Genomic DNA, 23,479 nt, shown 5'->3' with positions numbered 1-23,479 from the left:
TTTTTTTTGTTTTTCAGCTTAAACACACTCACCTGAACCTACTCACGAGATGGTTGAGACTCGAGAGATGAGAACTTTGCAGAATAGTGATAACTCCTTCAAAATGATGCAACAATATATCTGTGCCATGCTACACATTTGTACAATCAAATCTACACGCCCGTGAAGCTATATGTCTTGGTCATGCATCACGAACGCAAGTTAGCTACTTGGATCTGCATATAGTTGCTAAGTACTACGACACTGCTAACCCAAATCAATCCATCTGGCTACTTAACAGGGAGTCGATGTTGGGAGTCACAACAGCTGTCATGTCTGGTCCTCCCAAATTACAGCACCGTTTATCCTTTATGTTGACCGCCATAACATTTTGATGGAAAGTGCAGGCAGTACCAGATGAAACCTGCAAGCCATGCCATAATGTTGCAGATGATAGGCTCAATTTTGAAAAGATACAAATAGATTACGGTGCAACTATAACACAGCCCTGAAAACATGTCATCCTGACCACTTGAGTCTACATTGGCTAAGATCAAGTTCATTCAGCTAAACCTACAGTCACAATTCGTGACTGTTATGATAACATTGGAGGGCAATGCAGAAGTTGCTGTTATGATAAAAATGGAGAAAATACTTCATAACTTTGAGCCTAATATAAATAGGAAAACTGAAGCTTACTTGTTATGGCTAAAATGCTATTTCTATTGGTAATTAGCTTTAAATGAATTAAAGATAAAATGCAGTCTATAAGGGTTTCCTGAAACCATGTCCTTCAGTTAATCTATACAGTTTGTCCAGCAGATAATGGCTAGCACGCAATACAGTTTCCAAGAGAGGGCAGAAAATTAGTAAGCATGAATTCCAACAGAAATGATGTGTCAACAGAAACAGGATTAGGAAAGTACAAAAGCATGAAGCAGGGTAAAAATGACTCACATTATACATGATACCTCCTAACTTGAACTTAACAGCACCACTTTTGTAGACCAACATCTTGCCCATGTATCCCTCAGGAAACTCCTCCAAACTGGTGTCTTTTTTACGTGGGGAACCACTCATTATGAAGCTTCCAGCTATTTCTTTCCCTTTTGCAACACTGCCAACCATTACTTTCTCCTTTCCTTTCCCGATTCTCACTGATTTTTCTACTGCGCTCAAGTTATCATCTGTTTCTCTCCTGTTGGCATATCCTGGTGCTCTGCCTACAGGAAGATTGGGAGGAAACTTGAAAACAAGCATCCTAGGTGTATCGTCTTTTTCCTGTGAATAAAAAGCAGCAAAATGGACCGAAAATCAGAAATCTAATATCAAAAGATGAGGATGATATCTATAATTACATTTACAAGGAGACACACAAACAAACATGTTCAATATTAAATCAAATATAATACTGACCAGCAAGCCAAGAATTGAAGCAGAATTTAGAGATTTTTCATCATACTCCTTAGCTTCCTCGAATTCAGCTTTATCAAGAATTTCTGGAGGAAGCGAAACAGAAAAGAATTACTATTATAAATGCCACACGGTATATTTTAATTTCCAAAACTCAGAAGACAGGCTATAAGGTTGAACAAGCAAGTCATTTTAGCTATCCTAATCTGATTGTATTTATTGTATTTTTCCTTCACAAAAGCATTTCATTAGTGGGAGTGTGGGACCAGCCCCACACTGTTCCTCAATAAAATGGGTACTAAAAAGCTCTTCACTGTCATACATCAGAGAGATACCTGGGTTTCCAGAATGAGGTTTCATAAGAGGTAGTTCAGTAGGATACAAACTATTATAATCCTGCGGACAAAGTTAAAGACATAAGCTCAACCTCAGTATTTTTCTCCATATAGTTTGGAAAAGGGATAGGAGTGAGCAAATTGTCTTTACCCAAGGGGCTCGATATTCTTTTTTCTTCTTCACAGTAGCACCACCAGTTTCATCAACAATATTGTCAGTGACTCCTTGTGTTCTTGCAGAGGAAGTAGAAGTAAAATGATCTTGCATTTCACCGGTTGTAGATGCTTCTGAGTAGGAGGAAGAACTTCCATCATCAGCCCTTTGCCTTTGTCTGCTTGAGCCCGTTATGGTACTTGATTTAACTGAGTGTGAAAAGGCAACTTGCACTGGAGCTGTGGTTTCAAATTCAAACATAGTTTCATAATGAGACATAACAAACATACCATAATACTGTCTGAAACCTGATAAAAATTGATATACTAATAGGTTTATGTTTCTCTATCCTGTACAAAACAAATACTCCCTCAGTCCCAAATAAATTGAGTCAAAACTTTTGGATACAGAGATTAAGAAATTGTGTTAAAAAGTAGGAGAGAGGAATAAAGTAGGAAAAATAAAAAGACAGTAAAGTAGGTGATGGAATAAAGTAACAATGATGGGATGTTTTATTTTTTGTCAAAAAAGGAAATGACTCAACTTAGTTGGAACATCCCAAAAAGGAATACGGCTCAACTCAGTTGGGACGGAGGGAGTAATTACGTTTCTCATTTACAAAGGCAAAGGCCATCAACCCAATAGCACCAGCTAATATTTGTCATTAAATAAATTTACAAATTGGCACCCATATTAAACAACTAAAAATTATATCAACTGCAAGCTAACGCGATATCAGAAAAGAGATTACATTTCTTCTCCACTTTTGCTCCCGGCTTTGCTAGATGCCCCTACAAATTGGAAAATTGGAAAATTGATGCAGTCAGAATCATCTATCAAGCAATAATTACCTCAGAAATACATTGATAAGCTAGGACTACAATCTTTCCCATGTTATAGCAATGCAAAGGGCTGCAAAAAGTTTAAGCACTGCAACATATCTACTTAAACCAAAAGATAAAAATATCACTGGAAGAAAACATATTTCAACAATATGATATGATTAAGGAGGAAGCCATATAACATTGAATAGCAAAAAAAATGGTTCTATCGTATTGGGAACCTTTGTTGTATCTTTTCTATATGAAGGAATAAAAAAAATCAAAACTCCAAGGGATACAAATAGGCTAATCACACTCCTACAAAACTGAAAAGAGCAAAACAGGAAAGAACAACAGAGAAAAACACTACTCTGTCCATTATTAGATGTCTCATATAGTCATATTGCCATTTTGGAATATCCACCATTAAATTTCACATTTTACTTTTACTATTTTTGATTAATGAAGTAATAAACCCCACACCCCACTAACTCATTTCACACACAATTTATTAGTATAAAACTAAAACGGAGTACATAAAAGAGGAACTCATATTCCACTAACTTTTTCACTCACTTTCCTTTACATTCCTTAAAATCTTAGGTTGGTCAAAGTGGAACATTTAATCATAGAACAAATAGAGTAGTAAACTGTCACTTATGAACTTGAAAACAAGATCTGCATTCAATTAGATATTCTATAATATTTTCTTAGATTAATTATTTTGCTCAGACCTCGATAAGCCTATATATTGTACACAACCATATCTAAACCAATTTTCATCTATTTTAAGAGATTTAACATGAATGTAACTAGTCCCTGTTGTAGTAGGTTTGAGGGTGCATCATGCACATAAAACTAAATCAAGAAAACAGATCCTTTTTCTAACCAGAAACCATTCAGTCAAAGATTAAATAAACACGAAAAGCAGTCTGATCCTACACCACTGAATTTCTTAACATTTTGCTGTCAATCTCAATTTAATTCTTCATCTAAATTAAATATTCTCTCTGTAGCAATTACTAAAGCACTTTTATAAGTAACTTATAATGTAAATTTTTTTCCCACAAGTTTATCGGGTAGAGCGGTAGAGAATTACTCCATACATATGATCCTCTTAAATCTTGCAATAAATAAATCATTCAAAACCTTCAATTACAATGTCAATGAGAAGCAAGCTCATGTGATTATGTGAGTAGGGAAATTACAACAAGACCACAGCTGTGTTCCTAAAATATCTCAAGTTCAAAACGAAATCATTGATTCTGATAATTTATCTTTCCTTAACCGGCAGACAAAATTGGAGAGCGAAAATAAGTAAATAAGAGAGAGAATTACGGAAACTCCGTGGGCAGGGAATCGCTGCGTTCCGCCATCATCGCCACTGCAAAGTTCATTCCAACATCAATCTTGAGAATTATACATAGAAAATGGAAATACAAGCCGTTGAGAGTACATTGCAGTTGAAACGGGTTTCCGAGTTTGAGGCTTTGGAACATATTTATGAAGCTGAGAAATCACAAACAAAAAAAATCATATAATAATACTACTTAATTAAGAATGCGTATGAAAATGAAGCGCATACCCTTTTTGGACGGTCTGGATCCATAATTGGCACCTTGAGAGTGGTCGTTGAAATTGGGGGTTTCGAATTCGGTAAAAGCAACCAAAGGAAGAAGATAGCATTAAGAGCATCCACAATAGCGCCTAGCGCACCGCTTAGCCGAGTGCCGGCGCTAGGCGATCTATTGCAGCTGCCTAGCGGATTTCGCGAAAAAAAAACCGCCTAGCGCTCGGCGGTTCCGCGGCGCTAGGCGGTTCGCTAGGCGATCCGCTAGGAGCTATTGCAGCGTCCGGATCGCCTAGCGCACCGCCTAGCGCGAATTTTTAATTTTTTTTTTTCCGAAACACTATATATACGCGACTTGCCTGTCATTTTCATTCGCATCACTTGTATTAACGAGTACTCTCTCTATCTAAATTTCTGTACAAGATCAATAACGGTAAATGGATCTCAACAACGAGCCTACTTCAGGGAGTAGCGGATCTCAAACTCCCCCGATCCCCGTGGGAGGTGGATGGAGTCAGATGCACCCATACTACAGCATGTACCCGTGGCAGCAGATGATGTTGGGGTGGGCACCCAGTGTCCAGATGCCGGGGTGGGCACCCGGGATGCAGATGATGCCCGGGGGGGTACCGGCGACGCAGGGGACGCCCGCGACGCAGGGGACGCCGGGGGACGTCTATCGCCCCAGTTTTGATTTTTCGACTGGTTCGTCGCACACATCGACGCCAACAGAGGCTGCGCCTCCGGCCCAGTTTGACACTTTCTCCTTCGATGACTTGGGGATAGATCTTTCCGGTGTTTCGGATGCTCCCGTTCAAACGGGGGGCGCAGGGCGGGGTCGGGGCGCCCCAAAGAAGAAAGGCAAGGGGAAAAGGGTCGGCGAGTCCTCGCAGCCGGGTGAGGACGACAACTCGGTACGGAGGAGGTAGACGGACGCGGAGAACGTCGCGCTGTCCAAGGCGTGGGTGAGTGTTTGCGACGATCCTCTCGTTTCCAACAACCAGAGGATCGTCAACTTGTGGGGCAAGATAGCAGCAACCTACCAGAGGTTTTGCCCGGAGGGGAGGCCACGCAATGGGGAGGATTGCCGGAAGGAGTGGGACCGAATCAGGGTTGCGGTCTCCCGATTTTCGGGCTTGTATACCAACGCCCTCCGCATGATGAGCAGTGGGCAAACGGAGGACGACTGCAGGAGGACAGCGGAGAAAGCCTTCCCCCTGAAGGGGGTGTACAAGGAATTCACCTACTGGAACTGCTATCTTGTGCTGAACGATTCCGAGAAGTTCCGAGTAGTTGTCGACTCCGGCTGGCCGAAGAAGCAACGGTTGAACTATTCCGGTGATTTCAGCGGCAGTAGCGGTGGTTCCCACGACCTCCCTGAGACGGCACAGGAGGTCCCGACCTCTCGTTCGTTTGCTCGCCGTACTCACCCGATTGGGCACAGCCGGGCTCAACGGGAGGCGAGGGGGGTCGCCGCGGGGTTCACAGGAGGTCCAGTCGGCATCCCCCCTTGGCCAATCCACAGCGGATCTCAAATTCTTCGCGCGTCAACAAACGCGCGCTCAGATGGTCAAGACGAAGGCCGAATGGCGGGCGGCGGTGGACCCCGTGGAGAAGAGTTTGCTTCAAACATTGCTCCTGAGCATGCAGGAGGATTTGGAGGCGGCACGGAGGGAAGCCGCCGGGAGTAGAGGCGGCGACGGAAGCGGAGGCGATGGTGGCGACAGCGACGGAGGAGACGACGACGGCGATGAGGAGTGAATTATTGTACTTTTTTTTATTATTGTAAATTTTTTTTGTATTGTACTTTTTTTAAATTATTGTACTTTTTAAAATTTTAATAGTATTATTAATGTTTCCCGTATATGTCTCGTAAATTAAATTTTGTATATTGTGTGATTGTTAATTATTTCATTTTGTATATATTTGTTAATAATGATGTGGATATTATGTGGCTAGGCTATGGCTGGGCTATTGCAGGGCTATTTGCTTGTTTTGATGATGTGGCAGGAGGATTTTTAGTGCTGATGATGTGGCAGTGGCTAGGCTATGGCTGGGCTATTGCTGGGCTATTCCTATTGTGGATGGCCTAAAAACACCTCCTGCCACGTCATAAGGACTTCCCACTGCTCTGCCACGTCATACGGAATTCCCACTACACGGTGGCAGACTTCCCCGACGGAATTCCCACATTAAAAAAAACCACAAATTTACAAATTAAACAATTTCCGGAAGTAAACAATTTACGGGATTAAAGTTTCGACGCAAATACGGAGAAAATGCAACCACTTTATTTAAAAAATAACATAGTTCATTAAAAAAAATTACATAATTACTAAAACAAATACATTATTTTTAAAATAAAACTTACTTCATTTAGAATAATTAGAAGAATCGCTATCGTGGTACTCCATTGATGATTCAAAAGAATGGTATTTAGAGAGATACTCGTTAAAACAAGTGGTGCGAATGAAATGAAGTTCAACGGGATGTATTTATGGAAAATAAAAAAAAACATTTAATGCACAATACGGGACGTCCGTGCGGAATTCCGTGACAGTCCACGCAATAGCGGACGTCAGGACGGAATTCCGCTAAATTCCGCGGACCTGCGACGTCCTCAACCCAATTCAGTATCCGCGCCCGGTACGCCTAATGGCGGACGTCCGCGACGGAATTCCGGGACGTCCGTGGGAATTCCGCGCGGAAGTTCGCCATTGCGGATACTCTCATAGCTATACTATAACTTTAGAGCATCCACAATAGCGGATGTCCCGGCGGACGAGCGATCGGCTAGCGGCTCGTCCGTTGCGGATGTCCACTATTAGAACCGGCGAGCGGGTGACGGACAAGCACGACGGATGAGAGGTCGTCAGTGGTGGGGAGGCGTCGTCCGTCCGCTCGTCCGCTATTGTGGTCAGGCGACGGAAGAGAGCATTTTTTGATATTTTTTTCAAAAACTCTATATATATGACTCGTTGTACTTTATTTCATTTGAACCACGGACGAGCGACCGGCTAACGCATGTATTATCATGCACAACATGATCGTCGGAAATGAAGGCCTAAAACAAAAACATATCACAGCAAGACCCCTGTTCGGCTAGCGGCAAACTATACAGATTCAAGGCATACTAACATGTACCTTTTTTGAATCGTTTTTTAGTTGTATTATGTTAATTTTTTTTATTTAATGAAATTATTATTGCACTTTCTCCGTCCGTATTCGTGTTGAATTTTTAATTCCGTATTTGTGAATTTGTTTTATTGGTTATTATTGTGCTAGGCTATTGGGATGTCCTAGTGCTATGCTATTATTGTGCAGCAGGGTGTCCTAGTGATGTGGTAGTGCAGTGGGATGTCCTAGTGATGTGGCAGGAGGTGTTTTTGGGATGTCCTAGTGCTAGACTATTGGGATGTCCGTCCTACTGTGGATGCTCTTAGTGCACATTTGTGGTAAAATTATAAGTATAGAGCATCCAAAATGGGGCGGAGGATAGCCTGTCCGATGCATCCTCTGCCCTATCGTCTGCCACTGCAGGTGGGCGGACGATGAGCCCTCCTTCCTCTGCGCCTTATCCATCCTCTGCGGACGATGCAACACATTTTCCTTTGTTTTTTTTATTTTTTTTATATTTTCTTCTATATATATCACCAATTTTTTTACTTCATTTCACACATTTCACTCCACTCTATCCCCCATCTCAATTTCTCTCTAAATTCAAGAATGAATTCCAGCGATTTTCCATATTTGCAAACATAAAAAAATAATAATAATAACAATAGGATATGCCTTTAATTTGTAGTGTTTTTATATTTATTTTGCTATTTGATATATTTGCAAACATAAAAAATAAAAAACAAATACAAAATATGAGTTAAAACTATAGGGTGTGCTATAGGGCGGTCCCACTGCAGGTGGATGGAGTGGAGGATAAAATGGTGATGTGGCGAAGGATAGGGCGCCCTATAGGGCGAGCTATAGGACGACCCATCGTGGATGCTCTAAAAGTAAGAGAATTCATTCTATCATTGGTATGTAAAAGAGCTTAGTAGCGAGTCACGATTGGGTGAGGTTGAATCGAGAGTGGAGTGAGCCGCCGAACCAACAACATGGTGATGCAAAGGGAGAAACTTGACGGAAACTAGTTAGGTGATGTTTGGTTTACTAAATAAAATAATAATAAGATATAATCTAAGACTAAATTGTGAGATTATTTAATAGGAGAGAATTGACTATAACTAATTATTATATGACTATCCATCTAGAATTAAATTACGAGGTTCAATATCATGAAGAGTATAAATTTAATAATTGAATAAAACAGAATACCATTAGATGTTGAGTAGCATTTAGTTGCTTTAAATGCGAATCGGCTACACTAATTAGTTAGGAGGTTAGTGTAGTGTCATGTCATATATCATGTTTGTTAATAATATTATTATTCAAACTAAACCTGACTATTTCAGTTTTTTTACATGTGAGCTAGAAAAAATAGTAGACTGACTTAAATTTTGCAAGCAAACAAACTCTATTTTATTTACTTGAAAAACGAAAAACAAAGCCTATCGTCGATCAACTTAATCTCACTAGAACACTAAAAAAACTCTCTCGCACTTCACTTTGCAGCAGCAGCAGCAGAAACAGATCCAATGGGCCTCGCGAAAACAAATGGGCCAACACTTTTCCGCGCCGCAAAATCTCCACAACCGTTAACAACAGCCGACAAGTTGTAGGGCGGCGCATCCCTGGAGAGCCACTGGTCCACGTAGAAAATGGACTGGCTGCAGCCCATGCGGTGGCCGGTGGAGGTGATCTCGACGGAGTTACAGAGCCAGCCGTGGTGGGACCCGGCGCCATCAGAGGTGATATTGATCTTGCAAATGGGGGCCCCTATGCATGGCGCGAGGCCCGTGAAAACATCGACACTTCCCCTCTCGAAGTAGTCGTGTTTTGGGCCCATGAGGCCCCATTCCTTCAGGTCCGGGATCCAAACCGAGGCCTTGCTCGAGTCGCTCAGCGTGACGCTGATTTTCGAGTTGGTCCCTGCTTTCACCACTGAACCCGTCTCCACATATAGAGTGTAAACACAATCCTAAGTCAAAAAAAAAATAAAAATAAATAAAGTTCACCATCATCATAAAAATTAAACAAACTCAATTACATAAGAATCACATACAGGAGAAGATGCGGATGAGGTGATCACGAAAAGGGCGACGACGAGCGAAGCTGTGGCGTGTATCAACCCGAAGTGACTGGACATCTTTCTCTACCGATGATCGTAAAATACCTATTTACTTCTCGACTAATCAATACTACTTGTATAAAACTGTGTATAGATATTGTATTGTATGATTCAAATAGATATATAGATATGGCATGTGCTCTATTTATAGCTAGTTCATCATACAAATAATTCTTCTTAATCTGTGTATTACTTATTCAACTCTTACAAACATAACAAAATTTTGGCGTTTGACTAGCTCAATCATTATACTACATGAAGTTGTGATTCAGACCAAGTATATCAATAAGAAATAGGAGTACTATTTACTAATTAAAAAGGTTTAAGGAAATAAATTATTTACTTAATAATATGATAAAATTACAAAATTATTATCATAAATTTATGAAATAGTGATAAAGTAATTTTACTTGTCATATTACTATAATCCAATTTTACTTCTTAAAAATGTGATTGCCACCTATGATGTTCATGGAGGTAAGTACACCGCCACATGTCAGATAAAAAAAAATACATAAACGTGAATGTTTATGTACAAAGGGGCGGACGCAGAAAATTTTATTGGTAAGGGCCGCACTATACTACTTGTTTTGCCCTTAAAAAAATCTATTTAGCTATTTTGGTTCGTCAAACAAAACTAGCTCAGTTTGATATTAAAACCCGTGATGCTACCAAAATCTCTATATTTAAGAGATAAAAATGAGTAAATATATAATCTCTCCAGTGCCCATTAAACATCATTTTACTTTACCATTTTTCAATAAGTGAATCTCACATTCCGTTAACTTATTTTACTCACAGTTATTATAAAACTCCACTAACAGACCGGAGGAAATATATATCATTCAAACAAATTACAAACATGCATCAACTATTATAATTGTTCAATACTTGTAAAATTATTAAATTTACGTAGATTATATTAAAAGAAAATTAAAATATACTCCATATTTTGCAAATGATGATTTATTCGTGAAATATCATTTATTAAAATTTTGAGTTCAACTACAAAATTATACGTGACACATACAAAATAAAGAAAAAGCAAAAAGTAGTCATTAATGTAGTTTAAAACATGAACCAATAAATGAACACCACCATATGCTGTCAATGTTTTTACTTTTCACAATATACACAATTGTTTAAAATTTTAATAAATGAGTCTTCGTCTTCCTCAACCACATACAGCCATTTTTGCTTCATTTTGTCTTTGTATTTTTTGTCTTTTTATTCAATTCAGCCCTTTTTACTTTTAAAATTCAGATCATTCAGTCAGTCGCAATAAATTAGGAAGGACTGAAGATCATTTTTGAAATTTTTTGAAATTTTAGAAGTAGAAAAATTAAGAAAATGAAATTTTGGGCGAGGGCTTAAGCCCTCCCCTCGTCTCACGTGTGTTCGCCAGTGTGTACAAAGGGAGAATTTGATTGACCCGTGGGTTAAAAATGAAACAAGTTAAAGTAAACCGATCGACATAAAGTTTGGCGCTGGGAGAGAGCTTGATGGTATATGAGGTACTCTCCTTATAAGAGATGATCCAAAATGAGACTCTGAGAATGAGACTTACCTTACTTGTTTTTTTCTAATTTAAAATTAGTTTAATTTTAAGGAATGATCTAAAATGATAAAACTAATCTATTTTAGAGAATAATGGAGTATATTTTTCTGGACACTTCTTTACTTTGTATCTAGATATTTCTAATACAGAAATTCAAATGTTTCTACTATAAGTATTCATATATTTGTAATACATAATTCTCAATAAATACACTAAATCCTACTATAAAATAGTCTTCTTTTGCCATTTAGTTCGTTCCACAAAATTAGTCAATTTTCTATTCTTGAAAACCTTTCTCAATAAATACACTAAATCCTACTATAAAATAGTCTTCTTTTGCCACTTTAGTTCGTTCCACAAAATTAGTCCCTTTTTTATTCTTGAAAACCTTTTCACCACGTGAAACTCGCTATCAACCAACACTATTTCAATTATTTTTCTCTTCTTTTTAATTCTAATCAAAGTTAAACAAATTATACTCAATCATCTAAATATCAAACAAATTCCACTATTAACACACAAAATGAATTCTTCTATTTCTACTATGAAATTTTTTGCATAAACAAGTAAAATTGCAAACGGGTCAGATTTACTGGACCAAACTGATCAGGCAGACTTCCTAAACCTATATACGTGTCGTCGGGTACGCTATAAGAGCTGCTATCAAAACCTTAACCCACTATACTATTGATCAGTATAGAGAAGTAAGGATCGATCCCACAGAGATGGAGGTGTCGAGCATGTGTTCGGGAAGTTTTGGAAGGGGTTTTGGCTGCTACCACGCAACTAAGTGGGTTAAGTATCTACTGGACTCGGAAGACTAAATAGGGTACTCTACCTAACCGATCACTAGATGGGAAAAGTACGGAAACATGCATGAACGACTAAACTCAAACCAAACATCTTAATTTGAAATTAAACAACTAGGAGCACCTGCCACTACAAGACAATGTTGGAAACTTTCCTAAAATAGGTAGACAAAGTGCAAAAGTAAAGTGGGGACCAGATTTCCTAAACTGTCTAAGTTGGCAGAAAGCTGTAAAAGCAAAAGCAAAAGTCTTGCAAATCTAAATTTCTAACTCCCTCTACTTCATCTTCTTCATGTAATCAACTAAAAACAGATTAAAAACAGAGCATCAAACACCATTAACGCGGAGAAACAAAACATGCTTCAAAACAAGACGCGAACGACAAATTTAAGCTAAGAACGACGGGATCTAAACTAACTGACCAAGCGGAATGACGAAAAAGCAGAAGTAAGCCATAATCATACATATCTAAAACAGAACATACCAAATCTGCGAAATCAAACAATAACTTGCATGGATCCACGAAATCGAACTTTAACTAACTAGATCTAAGACATCCTAACACTACCAATTGCGAAAAGCATCAAACAAAGTACAAATAAAGCTCAACATCTTAATATCTAACTACCAATTGCGAAAAACATCCATCAAAACACAAATAAGCTCAACTCCACCAGATCCAACAGAAACACCAACAAAAACTTCCATAACTTCAGATTTAAGATCAGATCCAAACTTTAAACGTCAATATCCAAAACAAAATGCGAAATACTCAAAAGTTTCAACAACTAAGACGTTCAAACACCACAAACTTCTCAAAACATGAAAGTTAAAAGCTAAAACATAAAATAGAGATTGTTTCTTTGCTCCTCGAAGTGGTGGAACACGACGGAACGATTGGAACTAAGGATTTCCCCTCCGAGATGGGATGCAAAGAGCTTGAAACTGGAATTGGAGTGGATTTTAAACTAGGAACTCTATCTAAGGATGTGTGTGTGGAATGGTGAGCTAGGAGAGCTCTAAAGGTGGCTGGAAAATGAACTGAAAGAGCTAGAAGAGCTAGGGAGGTTTCAAGCTCAAATCCATAGGGTATGCCCTTCATGATTTGATATTTGTACCCTTAAAATAAGGGTGTCTTCGATTTCTCTTTTTTTTTCCCTTTTCCTTGCATTTTCACTCCACTTTTGCTCAATCTGCATCTGTTTGGTTAGTTTGCACCATCTACTTGACCTAGCAGCAACATGCGCACTTAAACTCGAAATTTGTGCATTATCTCCCCAAAAAACATGTAATATCACCCAAAACCAATGCATGAAACGAGTCTTATCAATCAGCCTCAAAATCCAATACACTGATACACAAATTGACCAAGTGGCTACAACATAAGTATTAGTTGAAGTAATTACAATCCAACAATTTCTAAATCTATCTGTTTGGTATATAAAACATTTTGTGAGTGACCTTTATGCCCAGTATAAAAAAAATCTGAAGCTCACCTATACTTTTCATGCCCAGTATAAAAAAAATCAGAAGCTCACCTATATTGGCAATTGTATGAGTTAATGCAATATTGTTTCATTTGCATTAATGTAACCACAACTTCAAAACCAAAAGCGCTAGTCACCCTCACTCGACCCAGTTAATCCCACTCGTACACCAACAACTGTTGCTAGAGCACCGCCTCCGGGATAATAAGAGTTCTACATACATATAGTAACTTCTCTGTCTCACCATCCTCACCTGAAAAGCCCGTCCCAAGACACCTGTGAAAATAGACTCAATGTTCTTAGTAGACAAATGAGTATCGAGATAATTGTTATCTTCTTTCACAAATATCTAGATATTTCTATTGCAAATTATTTTACAAAAAATAAGGTTTTTTTATTGCATCACCGAAATTAAACTTGATTTCTTATGAAATGTGTCCATCTTGATAAAATCTTTGTACTTAAGTGGCTTTATGAAAATATTAGCAACTTGATCTTGTGATTTCCCGTACTCCACAATCGAGTCATCTGTTTTGAAATGCATTCTCTTATATCGGACTCCCTCCATCCCAAAGAAATTGACTAATTGGTAATGACATTCGTTTTAATGCGTAAAGTCACATAGAAGGAGAAAAAGTAGTTGAAATAATATAGTAGATGGTATGACCCATAAATGATAAAGTAAAAAGAAAGATAAAAGGTTCCATAAATGAATATAGATTATTTTTATGGGATGAACGAAAAAAAAATTTAGCTTATTTTTATGGGACGGATGGAGTATGATTTTATGTACTCCACACTTGAATCTTGTGTCTGCATATGAACCTCCTATTTTGCAATCCATTCTCTGGTATAGTAGAAACGAGTGTTGATGTGCTTACTTTGATTATACAACACCAAATATTTTATAGCGCAATCACCTACATGTTATCCATATAAATAGGTGTTGGTTGTTTTGTTGCCACTAACCTCCATTGACAGTCAAATATTCAGCTCCACAAGTTGATAATACGACATTAGGTTGCTTCTTGGACATCCAAATGAAGGCGGTGTCTCTCATATAGAATACATATCTATTTGTACTCTTCCGATCATCATTTTCTCCGGCCTAATTGTTATCACTATAGCCAATAAGCCTATAATCATCAATATTTGAATTGAATAGGCCATAGTCGATCATATATTTGAGATACTCAAAGTATTTTCTTTGTTGTTCTAAAATGGATAGTGGTATGGATTATTCATCTAGCATATCTTTTTTGGATAATTTGACCCCATATTCCACGTGTTTTGATTAGTATGCAATTCTTCATTTTAAATTTTTTTTGCATAATTTTATGCCATCAACCAGTATGTCATATCGAATTCTTCTGTCATACATCTTTTGAATATGCTTTGATTGTTTTCTGTGAAAATAAAACATACAAACACACTACTTAAATATTTTCACCTTTAATTTTTATGTGGAATGCATATTCACGTGGGTAATAAGGAGTACTTGTCTTTGATTCTCCTATTCCACACTCTTGGTACTTATTTTAGCTCTTACAAAGCTTTCTTAAATTTCAAAACTTATAAAAAACTTGTTCACTATCACTCACAACACAATGACCATGAATATGATACCTTTGGTAGTGTCGTCAACTCCCACTCCCTTCATCCATGGAGACATAAAATTTGTTATTTACTTGGTTTTTGCAATTAAGTGGAGTAGTAAATTTAATTTCTGTACACAGATTTAAAATACTCATACCCTGTAATGCGAAATAGTTCGGTTTCAATTGATATATAGCCTGAAAAAAAGTAGAGGTTGATAAAATAAATCACTAGAGAAGTGTATATAATTAATTTATTGTTTGAGATAATCTATAGATTTATATGGAATGCATCAGTTTGATATTTGAAAATAATTGTCTGACTAAATATTACTACTATGACCTTAAATTTGATGTAAACAAGTTTACCAACATAGTATAATGAAACTCAGACATCGGTCTATTTACTCAAATGAATCAAACTAAAATCGTAATAAGCAATAATATCAAATAACACAACACTACCATCATCTATCAATAACCTAAGAACAATCTCAAATTTGTTTTTGCATTCAATATAAAAAAAATAAACTAAACCAAATTAATGACTCCTACACGAAGAGGTAGAGCGTGACAACAAGTGCTACAAAAGCAGCAACGAAGTAGGAAACAACAGACAATTTCGCAGTCGAACTAAACTCCGGCCACCTCGAATCCCCATCGCCCTCGCCGGTCGGTGCCAAGGAAGGTGCAAGTTCCGGCGCAAGCTCGGGGGAAGCAGCAGGCGGCAAAGGATGCATGACGCGAACGATGAGCCTCTGGCCCGACTTGCAGTGGCCGGGTTGCCCGCTGATGAAGTAAAAGAAGCCCGGCCTGTCTAGCTCATACACTGTGCTTCCGTCGTCGAATTCAGCGATGGGATTCGTTGCATTGCACGTTAGATAATCGGCGGAGGTGACCACCAGCACCGAGTCTTTCGCATAGTGGAAATCTGATGCAAAAAAAGTTAAGATGTTTGTGAATGTGAAAGAAATTAAGATGTTTGTGAATGTGTTATGTTGGGTGTTGGGAACTTACGAAGTGTGTCTCGGATGTGGAACCTATTTTGCGCGGCCCATTCGTTGTAGGTCTCGCGCTCTTTTCCGGTGGGTTTGGACCATCCGATTTCGTCTGCGACCTCAAACTGGAAGGCTGAGGCTGCCGTGATAGCGAATGAGGCGGCGAGGAGGAAAGTAGCTGCTTTGGAAGCCATTGATTGGGTTATGTGTATATATATATATAGGTGAATTGAGATGAGAAAGGATGAAGAAATGGAATTTGGTGATGAAGATGGTGAATTGATGATATATATATATATAGGCGTAGGAGGAAGAGAGAGATCGCATGAGGAGTGGGGAAGTAGTGTGGGGAGTGGGGTGATTCAGTTATGCTTACGTGTTTTTCTTATTGGAAACAGTCAACACTTGCGCTCATTCAGTCAAACATTTCAGAAATCGTTTCAATTATGGTCCTTTTATATATAATTATAATAAATATTTAACTAAAATAATAAGTACTCTAATTAATTAGAAAACGTTGGTTCAACTGGAACAGAATTTTGATGCAGATTTAGATTTAAATTTAAATGTAAATCTAAAACTTAGGTCATCTCCAATTATTTACACCAAACCAAAACTCATTTTTGAATATATGTCCAAAAAAATAGTTTTATTCCAACCTTTACACTAAATTCAAAATTTACACCATTTTGAGTTTTTGTCTCACAAATTTTTTTCAGTAACATCATATTTGGTAGTTGTTTCACAAAAAATACTAAAAATGAGTTTGAGTTTAGTGTATGGTACGAGAAAATTTCTACCCCAAAACTAATTTTTGGAGTACAATTGGAGATGGTCTTAGAGCATCTGCAACGGAGGACGTCCCGGCGGACGTCGGACCGGCGTGCCGGACGTCCGCGCAGGACGTCCGCCATTAGGCGTGCGAGGGGCGGACGCGGACGTCGGTTGCGGACACCGCAGATCCGCGGCTTTTCGACGACGTCCGCCGTTGCGGTTAGGGGTGGGTAGGTACGGTATACTTTACCGAAACCATCATACTGTATACCTTATCGAAAATTCGATATGAGAATAAATCATACCTTTACCTTACCAAAATTTTCGGTATACCGAACTTCGGTATACCTTATTTTCGGTATGACAAATTTCAATATCGATACCATACCTTATTTTCAGTATGTCATATCTAAATTAGATATACCGTACTTTTGCGGTATATCAGAGTTTTACGGTATATCGGACTATAATACGACATACCAAAATATCATTATTTTGTAAATAATTCTAAATACAAACACAAATGAAAATAAAATTTCAAAAATACTTAGAAAACATGAAATTTAATCTAACTCAAACATATTCAATAAAAAAACTGCAACAATTAAACTCCACGCAATCACATAACGTTCAACGGTATTTGTTTGGAACTAATTTAACTAAAATCTTATATTTGTTTGAAACTAATTGATTCAACGATATCAAGTTTTCCTAATTGAGTTTATTTGATTTTATATTTACATGATTACCCGACAACTATAATGAGACAATATTTGATTTCTACATGTAAATATTTATTTGGTAAAAGTATGAATTTACTTGATATAATTTGGCATATATTGATATCGGTATATACCAAAAATTATGGTATATACCTAAAATTACGGTATATACCGTATTTTCGGTATACCCCGGTATACATCAGTATATGAAAATTCATACCGTTACCGTACCAAAGTAAATCGGTAAGGTATGATACCTTACCGAAAATTGCGGTATACCGAAAATCCGGTATTTTTGGTATTTTTTCAATATGGTAAGGGAGGTATTTCGGTATTTAGGTATTTTTACCCAGCCCTAGTTGCGGTGCCACGACGGACGTCTCGATTTTTTAATTAAAAAAACTCTATATATACGGCTCGTTGAACTTCATTTCATTCGCACCACTTGTTTTAACGAGTTTCTCTCTCCCTCTCTCTCTCTATGTTTCTATTAGTATATCCAAAATGGCTAGTGGTGGTGGTAGTGGTAGTGGTGGGGGTGCTGATGACTTACGCCGGCGAATTAACGAAGAGGTGCGGGCCGTTACGTCCAGGGAGATAAATCTCATGATATAAGCGGTCTTGCAGCAGCAGCAGCAGCCGGCGGTACCTCTACCCATCCATCGTCGAGCTATAGTACCCCGGGACCACATCGCTGCACACCATCAGTTGTATGAGGACTAATTCGCTTCGGAGCCGCGGTTTGGGGATAACATATTCCGGCGACGTTTTAGGATGCATCGTCCGCTATTTATGCGTATCGTGAGCGCTTTAGAGCGTCGATACGAGTATTTCAGGTTCAGGGAGGATGCGGTTGGTAAATCCGGTCACACGTTCGTACAGAAGTGCACTGCCGCAATCAGGCAGCTGGCGTACGGAGGCACAGCCGACATGTTCGATGAGTACCTCCACATCGACAAGACGAATGCCCGCGATTGCCTGAAGTATTTTTGTGAGGGCGTTAGGGAGATATTCGGGGATGAGTATCTTCGGAAGCCTACCCCCAAAGACTGCCAGGTTCTGATGGATATGCACCAGAGTCAGCATGGGTTTCCGGGAATGTTGGGCACCATATATTGTATGCATTGGGAGTGGAATAACTGTCCCGCCGCCTGAAAATGGGTGTACACTACCAGCTTCAAAAGCAAGAATCCAACTATTGTCCTTGAAGCGGTAGCTGACTACCGGCTGTGGATTTGACATGAGTATTTTGGAATAGCCAGGTCGAACAACGACATCAACGTTCTCCAATCGTCGCCCCTTTTCAACGAGCAGTGCATGGGCGTTGGTTCGGCCGTCAGTTTCGTCGCCAACGGCAACCAGCACAATATGGGCTACTATTTGGCGGATGGGATATACCCTATGTGGCCCGTCTTTGTGAAGACGATCAGATGCCCATCAGAAGAAAAGAAGGTCTATTTTGTGGGATGTCAGGAGGCAGCACTCAACGATGTGGAGCGGGCATTTGGTGTGCTCCAGGCTCGACGGACGGCAGCGAAGGGTCCATCACGACTGTGGTATATTGACATCATCGTTGATGTCATGTACGCATGCACAACATGATTGTCGAAGATGAAGGTCTAGACTGATTGATTGGGCTAATGATGATGTTGATGCTGCATGTCCAAGCCACGGCGTGGCCACCGCCAATGTACGTATGGGGATACCCCATGGAGAGGCCGATCGGGTCTGTGCATTTGCCGACATGCGCCAACGAAAAGCTCATATTTGACTCCAGAACGATATAATTGAAGAGCTATGGACGCGGAGGGGTGCACGTTGATATTTATAATGTAATTTGTTTAAATATTTTTTTATTGAACTGTACTTTTTTTTATTTTTTTAATTAATCAAATTATCATTGCACTTTCTCCGTCCGTATTCGTGTCGAAATTTTAATTCCGTAAATTGTTTAATTTGGTGAATCTGTGATTTTTTTAATTGTGAATGTCCGTCGGGATGTCCGCCATTTTGCAGTGGGATGTCCTTATGACGTGGCACTACAGTGGGAGGTCCTTATGACGTGGCAGGAGGTATTTTTGGGGAGGTGTTTCTGGGAAGTCCACCGAGAAATCCGCACCACTGTGGATGCTCTTAATTAGTCATTTCGTATTCTCTCTCTTATTTTTTTTTCTAGAAATGTTTCTTGCATTGTTTGGACAATCTGTAATCATTTTAAGCTGGAATATTGGCTACTAATACCATTATGAAACTTTCAAAATGTTTACTAGGTTTTCCCCACGAACTTTAAACTCCACAAATAATATCACGAATTTTATCCGAGTTTGTTATTTTCCATCAGTGAAAAACTTACGGCAAATAATATTAAGATACAGATTTTTTTTTCGTAATTTCTCGACAATAACTTCAAGTGCTTCAAGTTCTTCAAATCCAAGCCCTTCAAATCTAAGTTCTTCAATATTTGATGATAGTTTTTTATTCAGTACGCCTTCCAAAATTGTTCTTCATTCCATTAATATAGCCGAAATTTTTTCATTGGTGGGAAATAACAAACTAGGCTAAAGATCGTGATATTATTTTCCAAATTAAAAGTTAGTGGGAAAAACTCAAGTTTTTGAAAGTTCCATGATATTATGGACAATATCCCTTTTAGTTTTAACTACTCCATCAGTCTCACTTAATATGTCCACCTTTCTCTGTTGACTCCACCTAACAACTCCTAAAATTCTGTGTCATTCAAGAATGTGAACATCTTAAATGAGACGGATGGAGTATAACATATTGCACCGATTTATAGCTATCAAATTGGTTTGTCTGTGTTTTCTAATGATTACGTATCATATTGGATACTCAATCCTAACATATAAAGACTTAAAAATAAGGGTAAATTGTCTCTAAAATCATAAACTTTAAAATAGTTATTTTTTTCCGTGAATTTTAATGTTGCATGAAAAATCATAGACTTTACAGGCAACGACGGACCCAAGTGGGGTCGGACGGGGTCGGCCGACCCCACCGTCAGTCTGTGAATGCTTCTGGGAAGCTCCGCAGTCATTCGCCGACCGACGGCCGCTCCGTCTCCGGACCCACACGTATAGCAGAGTCGTTTCTATGGAAAATTAAAGAGTAATTGAGATGAGAAGAGAGATATACAGAGAAGAAGTCATTGTTGTTAATTAGAAAATTTAAGTAGGGTGAACATTTTGATAAGAAAACGAATTTGAATTTGAGGAGAGCTTGTTGTGTAGAAGAGGAGAGCTTGTTTAATATGCGCTTGTTTATTTTATGTACCACTATTATATTTAATATGCGCTTGTTTATTTTATGAAACTGATTTAGCTTTAGTAGATACTTATATGTGTAAAATATTCAAAAATGCTAATAGCATGATTAATTAATTTAATTTAGTTTGTTTTCAACCATAGTTAAAATTAATAAAAGCATAACTAAAAAAATAAAATTTTTAAAAATGATTATTTTAATAATATATAAATTAAATAATTAATATATAAATATTACTCTTAAATTTTTTTTGACCCCACGAGTTTTATTTTTTGGATCCGTCATTGTTTACCGGACTGTGTAAAATTTCCATCTGATCTGACCCGATAGATTTTCGACACAAATTTTATCCTACATGGCGTCGGAGGCGTGACTTAGCAAAACTCCACTAATTCTAATTGTTTATCTTCTATCTTTGCAATCTTTGACCCTGGACATATCACAAACATACAAGTAGCACAAATGTGAACATACAAATCGAATTTTGCATATAAATCGACATAAACATACAAATCAAATTCAACATAAAAAGTAGTAATAATTCCACAATTCGAATTGAACCATAAGTTTGTCATTTGCCAAGTCACGCCTCTGGCGCTCCACGTAGGATATGTTTGTGTCGGAGATCTATCCAGTCAGGTTGGATGAGAAATTTACACAGCCCAATAAAGTTCATGACTTTTCATGCAATATTTAAAGTTCACGGGAAAAACCAAACTATTTGAAAATTCATTATTTTACATGCAATTTGCCTTAAAAATAACGTTTTAAGTTCTCATTCATCACGTCATTTATGTATACATATGTAAAACGGGAATTTTGGAGTAAATATCTAAAGTGTCACTGTGAATTTTTTAGCAAAATTGATAAAAAATGAAAATATTTTATGTATTTTTGTGATAGTTAATTAGGTGAGGTAGAAATGAAAAGATTTTTAAAGATAATAAGTGTATCATTATTAATTTTTACATTAAATTAGAGAAATGAAATGTATACGAAATTACAAAAGCATAAACTTATACTAATAAAAACTATTTAAATAATTATTTGCAATGCATGATCACTATTTTTGTTATAGTTTACTTGATAATGAGGATTCTTTTGGCTTTCCATTTTCTTGTAAGTTGTAACCACCAGCTTAATGGTTGTTTAATGATAGTTTAATTCCATATGTCCTTAATTTTTTAATGCAAAAGATGGATATCACATAACAAGCATTTTAATTTTCTCATTTATTTGTTCTCTAGCAGCTTAGCATATATTTATGAGCATTGATACTTAAAAGTAAGAGATGATTCTACTCAATAGGAAGAAAATAGTAAAATTTTTAGATAAACACTCGCCGCCACACTCTAGCTTCACCTCTCCTCCACAGCCGGCAAACCAAGTAGGAAACCTAGAAGAGTATGTTGTCGATGATGGAGAAGAGGGGCAGAGTTGAAAGGAGACGAGGATGTGACAAGAAGGTTGGCTGAAGAAGAGTGATTTTTGCATTTAATTATTAAATGAGTTGTTGAATTGTTATAGACTTGGCTGTAATTATGAAAATTTTTAATATAACTTTAAATAGGAGTAGAGATCGGTGTAAATATATACTAGTTGAACTTAATCCAATACAAATATTATTAAATTTGGTTCATTTTACAAAAAAAAAATTACTTCAACTTAATTAATGTTGATTTGGTGAAATTTAAATTTTATGGATTAGATGACTTGGCATTTTAAAAATTAAATAAAATAAAAATAAGAATTATGTTTGTCATATTAATTTTGTATTCATAATTAAATTATAATTTTAAAAATAAAATATATAGATTGTTTATGTATGACCATTTTATTCATATTAGTTTATGTTGAAACTTATATAATGTTATTAATTAATATTTCAAAATTAGTGCAAATAAAATAAAAATAAGTACGTGTATCGCAATGGTGTGATACTATTTTGCAACAATACGGAACTATTTTGTAACCTAAATCCAGACACAATTCCTTTTTAAATCCTCACTGGAATATTTCACTGGAATTCCTGATTCAGCCATCATACGTCAAATTTCATATTTTTATTTAATTTATTATTTATTTCATCATTTTCTAATTATTCTCTAATTTCATAATTATATTTAATTTTCATTACTATTTGTAACATAAATACTATAAAAAATTAACATTTGAAAATTACAGAATTGAATTCCTAAAATTGTAGTGGTAAATTAAATATAAAAAATTACATTATTTACATTCATACATTATGTACTCCTACATATTACTAAAGATTAAAAAAATATCATAGCTGAAATGCGTGTGTGGATGCCCAAGTTTCTTCAATGAGATCTTATTGAAATAAATCATAAGCTTGTTCTTCGCTAAGAGAAACAGATCGGCTCAAATCAAAAAATTCTCGAAATCAAAGCGAAACACTGAAACGCAGTATCACATATGACTTTCCATCTAGAACCGACTTCTTCATATGCCAAATTAGTTACATTGTCTCTTTCATCTTATATTATCATGTTGTGTAGTATAATATTTTTACATGAATACATGATGTCCTAATGCACGATTGATACTACATACTATCTCCGTTCCTTGTTAATAGAGACATTTCTTTTCGGTACGGAGTTTAAAAATAGTGCGTTAAATGGATGGCGGAAAAAGTAAGATCAGAGAGTAAAGTAAGACAGAATAAAGTAAAAAGAATAATTAATTTTTGCTAAAAATAGAAATGACTCAATTA

General features: G+C 37.3%; 3 protein-coding genes across 3 annotated transcripts; all 3 read right to left on the bottom strand.

The window, feature by feature from the left end:
• Window positions 1–75: 75 nt before the first annotated feature.
• LOC121785520 lies at window positions 76–4,347 on the bottom strand. The gene is made up of 9 exons (XM_042183975.1): window positions 4,288–4,347; window positions 4,159–4,211; window positions 4,041–4,086; window positions 2,633–2,672; window positions 1,879–2,120; window positions 1,728–1,788; window positions 1,396–1,478; window positions 937–1,260; window positions 76–403 (listed from the first exon to the last, which is right to left on the bottom strand). The coding sequence occupies exons 1-9, from the start codon at window positions 4,309–4,311 to the stop codon at window positions 257–259; spliced, it is 1,020 nt and encodes a 339-aa protein (XP_042039909.1). The 5' UTR covers window positions 4,312–4,347; the 3' UTR covers window positions 76–256.
• Window positions 4,348–8,865: 4,518 nt separating this feature from the next.
• LOC121784339 (PLAT domain-containing protein 3-like) lies at window positions 8,866–9,535 on the bottom strand. The gene is made up of 2 exons (XM_042182495.1): window positions 9,452–9,535; window positions 8,866–9,367 (listed from the first exon to the last, which is right to left on the bottom strand). The coding sequence occupies exons 1-2, from the start codon at window positions 9,533–9,535 to the stop codon at window positions 8,891–8,893; spliced, it is 561 nt and encodes a 186-aa protein (XP_042038429.1). The 3' UTR covers window positions 8,866–8,890.
• A 5,840-nt stretch (window positions 9,536–15,375) lies between these two features.
• LOC121784520 (mavicyanin-like) lies at window positions 15,376–16,208 on the bottom strand. Its single transcript, XM_042182676.1, has 2 exons — window positions 15,984–16,208; window positions 15,376–15,897 (listed from the first exon to the last, which is right to left on the bottom strand). Exons 1-2 carry the CDS (start codon window positions 16,156–16,158, stop codon window positions 15,518–15,520), a joined length of 555 nt encoding a protein of 184 aa, XP_042038610.1. The 5' UTR covers window positions 16,159–16,208; the 3' UTR covers window positions 15,376–15,517.
• Window positions 16,209–23,479: the final 7,271 nt, after the last annotated feature.

This window comes from Salvia splendens, chromosome 21 (assembly GCF_004379255.2).
Source record: "Salvia splendens isolate huo1 chromosome 21, SspV2, whole genome shotgun sequence".
Taxonomy (NCBI): Eukaryota; Viridiplantae; Streptophyta; class Magnoliopsida; order Lamiales; family Lamiaceae; genus Salvia; species Salvia splendens.
Note: the sequence above shows the minus strand (reverse complement) of the source record. Positions and strands in the feature narration are given on the sequence as shown.

What these genes read in the sequence shown, in the direction of transcription:
- LOC121785520 (XM_042183975.1), bottom strand. Translation starts at nt 4,311, where the DNA reads ATGGATCCAGACCGTCCAAAAAGG. An exon ending in AAACCCGTTTCAACTGCAAT is followed by an intron (nt 4,087 to 4,158) that starts GTACTCTCAACG and finishes TGAACTTTGCAG; the next exon opens with TGGCGATGATGGCGGAACGC. An exon ending in TCCCTGCCCACGGAGTTTCC is followed by an intron (nt 2,673 to 4,040) that starts GTAATTCTCTCT and finishes TCCAATTTGTAG; the next exon opens with GGGCATCTAGCAAAGCCGGG.
- LOC121784339 (XM_042182495.1), bottom strand. Translation starts at nt 9,535, where the DNA reads ATGTCCAGTCACTTCGGGTTGATACACGCCACAGCTTCGCTCGTCGTC. An exon ending in CCTCATCCGCATCTTCTCCT is followed by an intron (nt 9,368 to 9,451) that starts GTATGTGATTCT and finishes TTTTTGACTTAG; the next exon opens with GATTGTGTTTACACTCTATA.
- LOC121784520 (XM_042182676.1), bottom strand. Translation starts at nt 16,158, where the DNA reads ATGGCTTCCAAAGCAGCTACTTTCCTCCTCGCCGCCTCATTCGCTATC. An exon ending in CCACATCCGAGACACACTTC is followed by an intron (nt 15,898 to 15,983) that starts GTAAGTTCCCAA and finishes TTTTTGCATCAG; the next exon opens with ATTTCCACTATGCGAAAGAC.